The sequence below is a fragment of the Coffea arabica genome, chromosome 3c (assembly GCF_036785885.1).
Source record: "Coffea arabica cultivar ET-39 chromosome 3c, Coffea Arabica ET-39 HiFi, whole genome shotgun sequence".
In the NCBI taxonomy this organism is placed as follows: Eukaryota; Viridiplantae; Streptophyta; class Magnoliopsida; order Gentianales; family Rubiaceae; genus Coffea; species Coffea arabica.
Window position 1 is genome coordinate 13,031,621 of NC_092314.1, and position 9,517 is coordinate 13,041,137.

General features: G+C 32.9%; 1 protein-coding gene across 1 annotated transcript; it reads left to right on the forward strand.

Moving 5' to 3' along the window:
* The first annotated feature begins 3,800 nt into the window (after positions 1 to 3,800).
* LOC140037639 (15-cis-zeta-carotene isomerase, chloroplastic-like) lies at positions 3,801 to 7,578 on the forward strand. The gene is made up of 4 exons (XM_072082283.1): positions 3,801 to 4,385; positions 5,289 to 5,435; positions 5,574 to 5,783; positions 7,083 to 7,578. The coding sequence occupies exons 1-4, from the start codon at positions 3,945 to 3,947 to the stop codon at positions 7,416 to 7,418; spliced, it is 1,134 nt and encodes a 377-aa protein (XP_071938384.1). The 5' UTR covers positions 3,801 to 3,944; the 3' UTR covers positions 7,419 to 7,578.
* Positions 7,579 to 9,517: the final 1,939 nt, after the last annotated feature.

Consider the following 9,517-nt stretch of genomic DNA (forward strand, 5'->3'; position numbering starts at 1 on the left):
TATTGATATTTTTACCTTGGTATTCAAACATTTGGAATTGTATTGCTGCAATTGCTGGCTTTTGAGATGCAACTTCTTGTGGAAATTGAGCTTCATTAATTGTCATATCTCCCCATAAGATGATTTTCATAGTGGCAAACCTATAGTGTGAGGATAATTTTTATATTTTAATATAAAAATGTTAGGCATGAAGTAATGACTGCGAAGTTGTGAAATAGAAAATGTATTAGGTGGCCGAATTATGAACACTCTACATATAAAGGAAAAAGTGATGCTGGACGTATGTTTTTTTTTTAATGCTTGGAGCTTCAAACATTTATATAGTAAGAAAGCAAGCTAAAAAGTAATCTTACTTTTTGTTTATTATGGTGATTTCTCTCTTGTGAGTGTATCCACCTTTTCTTTTTGGAAGCACCAATATTTGAGCCATACTTGTAACAACTCACTCCAATGACATCTGTAGAAAATAAGTTTATTTTGAATGTAAATAAGTACAATGATTCAGCCTAGTAGTGTAGAAAATTGTTAGAAGTTTTGCAGAAGAAATTTCATTGATTTTGGAAGAAAATGTTACCTATTCATTTGTTGATAAAGTATGGATTTTTTGCCTCTTCAAACTCGATAGGTGCATAGATAATGTTCCTTGTTGGTACATGAGAACGGTCTTTTTTTATGTGAGTGTAATTTCGTAGGACCAATTCAATCTCATTGTTGACATTTGCATACGAAGTGTTTGTTTTATTCACACTTCCATTTGAAAGTAAGTACAACTTATTGTATTGAAAATTATTTCCAAATCTTGTGATGATATCATCAAACATGATAGCTTGAATTTTTGTTCCCTGTAAATTTATTAAAATGTAAATAAGAAATGGTAATAAATTGCAAAATATAAATAAAAAATTAACAGATGAACATGAAAGTATATATTTTCTCACTTTATCATGGACCAAAATTAAATTTTGCAAAGTTGAAGAAGAAGTAGAAAAAGGAATAAATATAGTGGTGATTTGATTATTGGTTGCCATAGTAAATAGACAGAATATTAGAGTTTTTTTTGTAATTTTTTTTAAAAAAATAGGAGTAAGCTTTGACATGTTCACTTTTTAAGGGTGTTGGAAATTGGGTGTAGAACTTAATAAAGATGCAATATTTATATAAATGTAATGTTGTCTTCTATGTCATATGAATTAATTTTTTCAGTTTCTGTGATTAATTCGTTGTTTACCTTCATATGATTTTAAGATTGTATTTTAAGTTTTGGTAGGGGTTTTCAATTTTTGCTTTTTAGCTGTTAATGATTGGTGTAAATGATTCGTAGTGGTATTTTAGTTGGTGTTAATGATTGATAGTGTTATTTTAGTTGGTGTTAATGATTGATAGTGTTATTTTAGTTTTAGATTTTCTGTAACCTGACCATTTAGTTTTTAATTTTCATTATAATTGTAGGGGCTGTATGATTGCAAGCCATAATTTTGAAAACTGGAAAGGTGCAACCCGCATTAGGTCAGGAGTAGTACATAGCACACCCTGATGGTGAGACTATGGTAGATGAAATTCAACTCTTTGAAGATGCAAGATGGGTTTCAGCTCAAGGAGCTATCGGGAGAATTTTTGAATTCAATCTTAATGAGATGTCCCCAGCAGTCATCAATTTGCAAGTGCATCTCCCTGGAAATAAAATGTGTGACTTATTGAAAGGATCAAAATCTAAAAAATCTTCTGCAATGGTTAATCTTATTGGAATGTTATTCTCATCTTCTTGGTTCATTTGTTATTCACTTTATGTCATTTTATGAATAGTTTTCAGTTTTTTTTTTTCAGTTTTTCTTGTTTTGAGGGTTGCTATTAATGCACTACCACTTACAACTATATCCTGGATGCTATTTTTTTTTGGAAAGTGATTTCATGTCCCGAGAATATGCAATGGATGACATTTTCTCTATTAAATATGATGTTTTTAGTTTTGGAGTTCTAGTCACTTGTGACCCTTTGTCTTATCTTGGGTGCAATAATTAAACTTTAACCCACAATTAAGATTATATGAAACCTTAACAACAAATTTAAAAGGGCATAATTGAAAGAACAAAATTTCTAGTCACTTGTGACCCTTTGTCTTACCTGGGTACAATAATTAAATTTTAACCCACAATTAAGATTAAATGAAGCCTTAACAACAAATTTAAAAGAGCATAATTGGAATAATAGGAATTAAGATCAAAATACTGCTTACACCCACACTCCAAAATAAACTCATGGTACTTTTTATACACTACCACTTACAACTATATCCTGGATGCCTTTTTTTTTGGGCAGTGGTTTCATGTTCCTTGAATATGCAATGGATGACATTTTCTCTATTAAATATGACGTTTTTAGTTTTGGAGTTCTAGTCACTTGTGACCCTTTGTCTTACCTTGGGCACAATAACTAAACTTTAACCCATAATTAAGATTATATGAAATCTTAACAACAAATTTAAAATGGCATAATTGGAATAACAGAAGTTCTAGTCACTTGTGACCCTTTGTCTTACCTTGGGTGCAATAATTAAACTTTAATCCACAATTAAGATTAAATGAAGCCTTAATAACAAATTTAAAAGGGCATAATTGGAATAACAAAAACTATGATCAAAATACTGCTTATACTCGCACTCCAAAGTAGACTCATGGTACTTTTTATATAGTAATGATAATGATTTAATTGTGCCAAGGGAAACTGCTTCTGGGATAGTTTCTGATGCTGAGCCTAAGGAGGAAAATGATGGCAAAAATTTGTTTAGAGGAACTGATAACACACAGCCTGAGGGGGTAATTGGGAAAGTCCCTGAAGAAAAGGTCAAGAATTAGCCTTCTGATGTTGCTTCTGCTTCCCAAAACAATGACAACAATAAGGCCTCTCAAAGCAAACAGGGCAAGGGAAACAACAAGAAGAAGAACAAAAATGGAGAGAAAGGAGGTAGAAAAAAGTTAAACTGTAACAGCTAAACTGTATCTCAGATATCATTCTCATGTTTTTGGTCTAATTTTATGAATCTCAGATCTCAGTAATGAACTTTTCTTCTACTTTTATTTGGTCTTGAGAATTGGAGAAGGTTGCCAAGGATAGTTATCATAAGATGCAGGAAAATGACCAATTATTGTAGTCAAGAAAACAAATTACAGCACCTCAACCTACTGAGTACTTCACTATAAGTAGTTGCAGGCACAAAACCTACTTGCAATCCTTCTCATTTGGCTTTTCTGAGGTGCACTTGGAATGAACAAAAAGGTTTGGTATGAAGAAGTTTGATTCTTATTTTAGTTTTTATATAATTCCATGTTGTTTTATGTATCGCTTCAAACTATTGCACAAAAAATGCATATTATTCAAAATCAAAACTAGCTTAGGTTACAGACAAAACAAGGGACTAAATTAACAGACATGAGAACTTAATGAATCCCAAATATTGGAAAATCATGGTAAAAATGAGTAGACAATTCCGTTTGAATTGGCCTTTTTTATAAATAAGTTTTTCAACAAAAAAAAAATACAACGTTACAGTAATACATAAATAAAAATAATTCAAGAAAAATAAATTTCAAAAAATATTTTGCATAGACACTAATACAGTAAAATATTTAAAAAAAATACACCTGAAAATAGCTAAATCAAACGAAAATTCCAAAGATGGAATAAAAATACTCAAATAAATCCTCAACCAAAATGTACTAACATTTATCATTCCCAACCCAAATTCCCCTCCCAAAAGCACCTCTCCCTCCAGATTCCCTTCCCTTCTTCCCATATACTTCCACCACCTTTCTTAAGCCCCATTTTCACACACACACGCATTCCCCCACCTCTATTAAATTAACACACACACCCCAACAACAACAACACATTCCTCCACCTCTCTTAAACCCCCAAATTCACACACAACGAACCACTCATAATAATACATGGCAACTTCAATTCTCTTATCAAACTCACCTTTCCAATTCCCTCAATTTTCCAAACCCAATTCCCCCCTTCACCGCAAACAAGCCCCCAAAACTAAAACCCCTTATCATTCACTCAATCCCATCTTTTCAAACAAGCCCTCCAAAACCGCATTTCCAAACACCCCACAAGCTAACTCACTGTTCTTCCCCTCAACAAACCCCAGAAAGAGACCGTTAATTCCGTTAGCACTTGGGAATCAAGCCGAGGAAACTGAATTCCTCGTTGGCGAGGATTCTGCGGAATTCGACCTGTCCAAACAGAAAATTTCCTCCTGGATTTATTTTACTGCCATTTTGGGAATTGTGCTTTTTGTTCTTAACGTGGCCTGGATTGATAATTCCACTGGCTTTGGTAAAGCCTTCATCAATGCTGTTTCCTCCGTTTCTGATAGTCACGAGGTCAGTTACTCAAATTTGAATATATTTTCAACAGAATAATTTTTATAAATTTATGGGTTTTTGCTCAATTTTTTTGTTTATATGAGTTTGGTAGTTTTAGTAGTTTAATTGTTGGAGAAGGACCATTTTGTTATTTGCTGTAGATAGAGTTGTTGGTATGCGTACTGAATTAAGTGGAAATTTGCATTATTGGTCCCTTGAGTTTGTAATTCCACTTTGTTTGGTCCCTAAGTTTTTTTTAAAGGTCTTAGTTAAGCTGTTACTTTGATGAGAACATGAAAGACCTAGTACTAAAATTGGAAAAGGTTAATTAGAATCTTGGACCTTAATGTTTTGTGAGTAGTAGCATTTAGTCTCTTAAGTTTTCAATACTGTATTATTCAATCCCCTACCATTTATTTTTTCAAACAATTAATTTTTTTTCCTAGCAGGTGGGGGGTGGGATTTAAGAAGCGGAATAAGGGGAATTTGAACTCAAGACCTGTAAATCATAGCTCTTCCCATTTTAATTCTACATTTTCAATGTATTGTGCTTAAGTTATGAATGGAAAATTTATGAATATTGGGTACTGAATGTGTTACAATTGAAAGATAAGGGACTATTTTTTGAAGCTAGAAGAGTTGGGGGAGCAATTTACTTAGAAATGAAAGGTGGAGAACTAAACTGAGACTAGGCTATTTCTTGGGGACCATAATGTATGAAAAAGCTCAAAATGTAACAATTGGAATATTTGTTCATTTATTCCTTGAACTTTGCCTTTCTTTCTCTTCAGCCCTTGTAGTTCTAAAGTTTCACTGAGAACCCTCAAGTTTTATCTTTGTCCAGAACTCAATTAGTTCATGGCAATCATCTTTTTTACTGATTTTAACTGGGAATTTTAAGCAACCTATTTTTTCTTGCAGGTTGTAATGCTGACCTTGACGCTCATTTTTGCGGTAGTCCATAGTGGTTTGGCGAGTCTCAGAGACACAGGTGAGAAAATCGTTGGAGAGCGTGCTTATCGTGTCTTGTTTGCTGGAATTTCTCTTCCATTGGCTGTTAGTACTGTTGTGAGTTCCCAACTGATCTGCATTGCCCAAGTTTTTCTACTTTAGTGCTCTTAAGTTTTTTTGGAGCCCCTTTCCATAAAATGCGTGTTTATCGGTTACTGATTTGATTAACTAAAAGCTCTACTGAATTTTCTACAGGTGTATTTTATCAACCACAGATATGATGGAGTCCAGTTATGGCAACTACAGGGTGTGCCTTGGCTACATCACCTATTGTGGCTTTCTAACTTTGTTTCCTTCTTCTTCCTTTATCCATCAACCTTCAATTTATTAGAGGTAGCAGCAGTGGACAAGCCCAAAATGCATATTTGGGAAACAGGGATAATGAGAATTACAAGGCACCCTCAGGTATGGTAATTAGTATCTTGAGTAGTGTTGTTCACTTTCACGTTTGGTTTCCTCTGCCTTTTTTTGTTAATCTGAATAAGTGGCAGAAGTCAGTGTTCCATTAGTTTTGCAGTTAACATATCTTGGTTAATGTGTGAAGTAGGGAAAAGCATGCAGCTATGAAGTTACTCTCATGTTTAGCTTTTATGGAATTACTTGATTTTTTCTTTGCTTTTTTGTGTAATAGATCTTGAAATCTTTTCGAAGAAATTTGTATCAGTCTCTTCAAACTACTGAGATGCTCAATTCAGTTACTGAACTGGATATCCACTAATTTTCCTTTCACTTAGTGTACCATCTTGGGGTTTTGTTACTCTGTTAACTTTCTGGAGATCCAAACAAGCCTTGTGTGCTGCAGTCAACACATGACAGTTTCCATATGTGTGACGAAAAAGATACTCTGAATAACATAGAGAAACAGGAGAAAGAAGCTCTTTTTAGCAAAAATTGATAATAGTGGGCATGAAAAATGAAATTATGTTTGCCAAACAAAAGTAAATTGAGAACCACTCTAATAAACCTTAGCAGAAATCAGCACACTACTTGCTGTGTTTGCTACCAAATGAATAGTGATCAACTTTTAGTTGACACCTAAAACTTGGAAAGCCATGAATGAGTCCAATTATCTTTAATACATTTTTTAAGCACTTACTGCAGCACAACGTCTACTGATTTACCAATGTCATTTCTCTTGTGGAGTGGAAAGCTGTGTTTTTCTAAGTCAAGCTTCCACCTTGGGCTTCTGGAGCTTCTGATTTACCATTTACAAGATATAGTCAAGTAATGTATGACAGTGTTAGTAATTTACTGTAGAACATGGGCAGCAGTTGATGCCAGATGAAAATGTGAATTGGAGACAGGAGCAATTTTAAAAATAACAATAGAAAGAATATGTATATCCACTCTTTATTTTTCTAGTCGTTTTTAATTTTTATCATCTGGGCAGTAAAAATTTTTGGTTTTCTATTCACAACCACTTTTGACAGTAAAATTTACAGGCAATCAGATTCACTTTTCTGTTTTTGGCATTTGTTTGCATGTTCATGGGTTGAGCTATCATTGCCATTGCAAGCGTTCATTCTCGCATAGATGTTAAGACCTTTATTCTGATTTTGTGCCCATGTTCATTCTCGCATAGATGTTCTTTGAGATGTCTTCCTCCAACTTCATCAGCAGTTTGGAATCGAACTCAGTTTTCTTGTCCTTTTTGCTTTCCCAATCTCTTGGTTTTTGCCTCAAGTGTTATTTTCCTTTGTTCAGATGGTTGGACAGGTCATGTGGTGTCTGGCTCACACCATCTGGATAGGGAATTCTGTAGCAGTGGCAGCTTCTGTTGGCTTAATCGGACACCATTTATTTGGCGTCTGGAATGGCGATCGGAGGTTGGCGATACGATATGGTGAGGCATTTGAAGTGGTAAAGAACAGAACAAGTGTCATTCCATTTGCTGCTGTTCTTGACGGCCGACAGAAGTTGCCCAGAAATTATTACAAGGAATTTCTGAGACTGCCATATTTAACCATAACGGTGTTAACTTTAGGTGCATATTTTGCTCACCCACTTATGCAAGCTGCAAGTTTTGGTCTACACTGGTAGTTGGAGGTTGAAATGATTTACATGGAAATTGGTCTTTTCGAAATGTATATGCCTGTAATTAGTTAAATGTGTAGGTGTACTTTGCAATTTTCATGAGCAAATACATTTTCAAGAGATAGAAATTTATGATCGCAATAAATTTTTTTTTTTTTTGTGGGTATTCGAGTACTAGGCTTCTCTTGGGTACATTGCTTGGAAAAAGGATTATTTCAGAAGCTTCTCTTGGTTAAATTTCTTGGGTAACTGATGGTCATGGGTTCAAATCATCAAGTAGGTAAGTGGAGAATCACTGTTGATTTTCTTTGTTAAAAAAAAAAAAAAAAACTTCCATGGGGAAAAATTAAATTTTGATTTTGACAGAAAATGATATTTGTCTTTCTAGTGTGCATTCAATGTGACCTTTTGTAACATAAGTTGCAAAACATTTTCTCCTAATTAAAAAAGTTGAAAAATATAACTTATTGCAATCTCAAAGAAAATAAAGAGAGGTTCTTGTAACATCACAACTTTAGCACATATTGTAAATTGCCCTACAGAACTTTGTTGTGGTCTTGGCCAAGAATCATTATTAGACAAAGGGAAATAAATAGACGAGCAGATGAAGAAGAAGAAAAAGAATTGCTAAAGAATGGTACAAGAACGAGGAGAAATAGGGAACAAAAAAAGGAAAAGAAGGAATTGTGTTGATTATTCTATAATTATTTGTAAATTTTGTGCCGACATCTTTTCATCTTTTCTATTTAACTCTTTCTTGGCCATTTTCCTAAATTTACCTCTTTTTTTTTGGTAATTAGAGCTCTTGTTGGACAATCTTCAATTGTGCTATAACTCAAAATTTATGAATTTTTAAAAGTTTTTTCTATTTTTATAATAATTATAAATTTGATCATTAGAAACCGATGGCTCAGCTATAAATGTTCTTAACAACAGAATAGTTATAATTGTGTGAATAAATCCCTCATAAAATTTTCTAGTGAGAATTTCTTTTCTACTTAGGATTGTCTAGTGAGAGTTTCCTTCTCTTCTAAATTTTTTAGTGAGAGTTTTATTCTCTCCTAGGGATTCCTAGTGAGAGTTTTTGATAATTTTTTCTTTTTTCTTTATTAGATCTGAGTTTTTTTAGATTTTGATTATTAGATCTGAAATTTCTTGAATCTATTCGACAAATCTCATCATTATATTTGCACTTGAAATAGTTAATTAGCAGATCTAGCGATTGGAAACATGCATAGATGTCCATAGAGGTACAATTATTTTATCCCATTTTTTAAATTTGGAGTTTTATGATATAATTTTTATTATTTTTTAGATCGGTAGTATCTTTTCTTCAGATCTGTTCTTCGACATCTGTGTATGTTTGATGATATAATTTCTGCCATTAGTGTATATTTTAATGAAATTATGATATTTTATATATATATAAAAAACGACAGATTAGTTACCATGATCTTTTTCTCCTAGTGTATTGGACCTTAGTCATTGATTTTAAATTATTGGATAACATCAAGTTACAGCTACATGGCCAAATTCAAATAGCTCATGTCAAATTAAGTGACGCTAACTCTGGTTTGGGCCATTAATTAACCTTTCTATTTGTTTTTTCAAAACTCTACTAATCTCTTACTACATGCTAATTAACTTTATCTTCTACTTTTACTCTAACAGCTATAACACAAATACATGGATTCTGACCTAACTCATCATCTGATTTCAAGAAGGATATTACTTGTTTGAAAACTCCAATTCTTAGCCTCATTCACTCCTTAATTATATTTGTTTACCATTGAACTGAGTGAAAGGGATAAAATAGTGTGTGTACTGGTGAATCATATTAATGTGGTGATTCAAAATTTTGAGCAAAATTGTTTGGAATTTTTTGTCATTTTAATTAGTACTATTAAAATACGACAAAGAAGTACTATTAAAATATTTGCAAGTCAACTATTTTAGGTACGCGCAATGGATTTTGACTAGTGATATCTTTTTTTTTTTTGACTAGTGATATCAGTGCACATGGTTTTTCAAATCTTTTATTCATTTTTTCTGAATTAAAAAAAAAGAAAAAAGAAAAAGTGAGTCACTGGAATCGATCCAATGAT

Coding starts and splice junctions, on each gene's coding strand:
- LOC140037639 (XM_072082283.1), top strand. CDS start 3,945: ATGGCAACTTCAATTCTCTTATCAAACTCACCTTTCCAATTCCCTCAA. Junction 4,386..5,288: donor CCGTTTCTGATAGTCACGAG/GTCAGTTACTCA, acceptor TTTTTCTTGCAG/GTTGTAATGCTGACCTTGAC. Junction 5,436..5,573: donor CATTGGCTGTTAGTACTGTT/GTGAGTTCCCAA, acceptor AATTTTCTACAG/GTGTATTTTATCAACCACAG.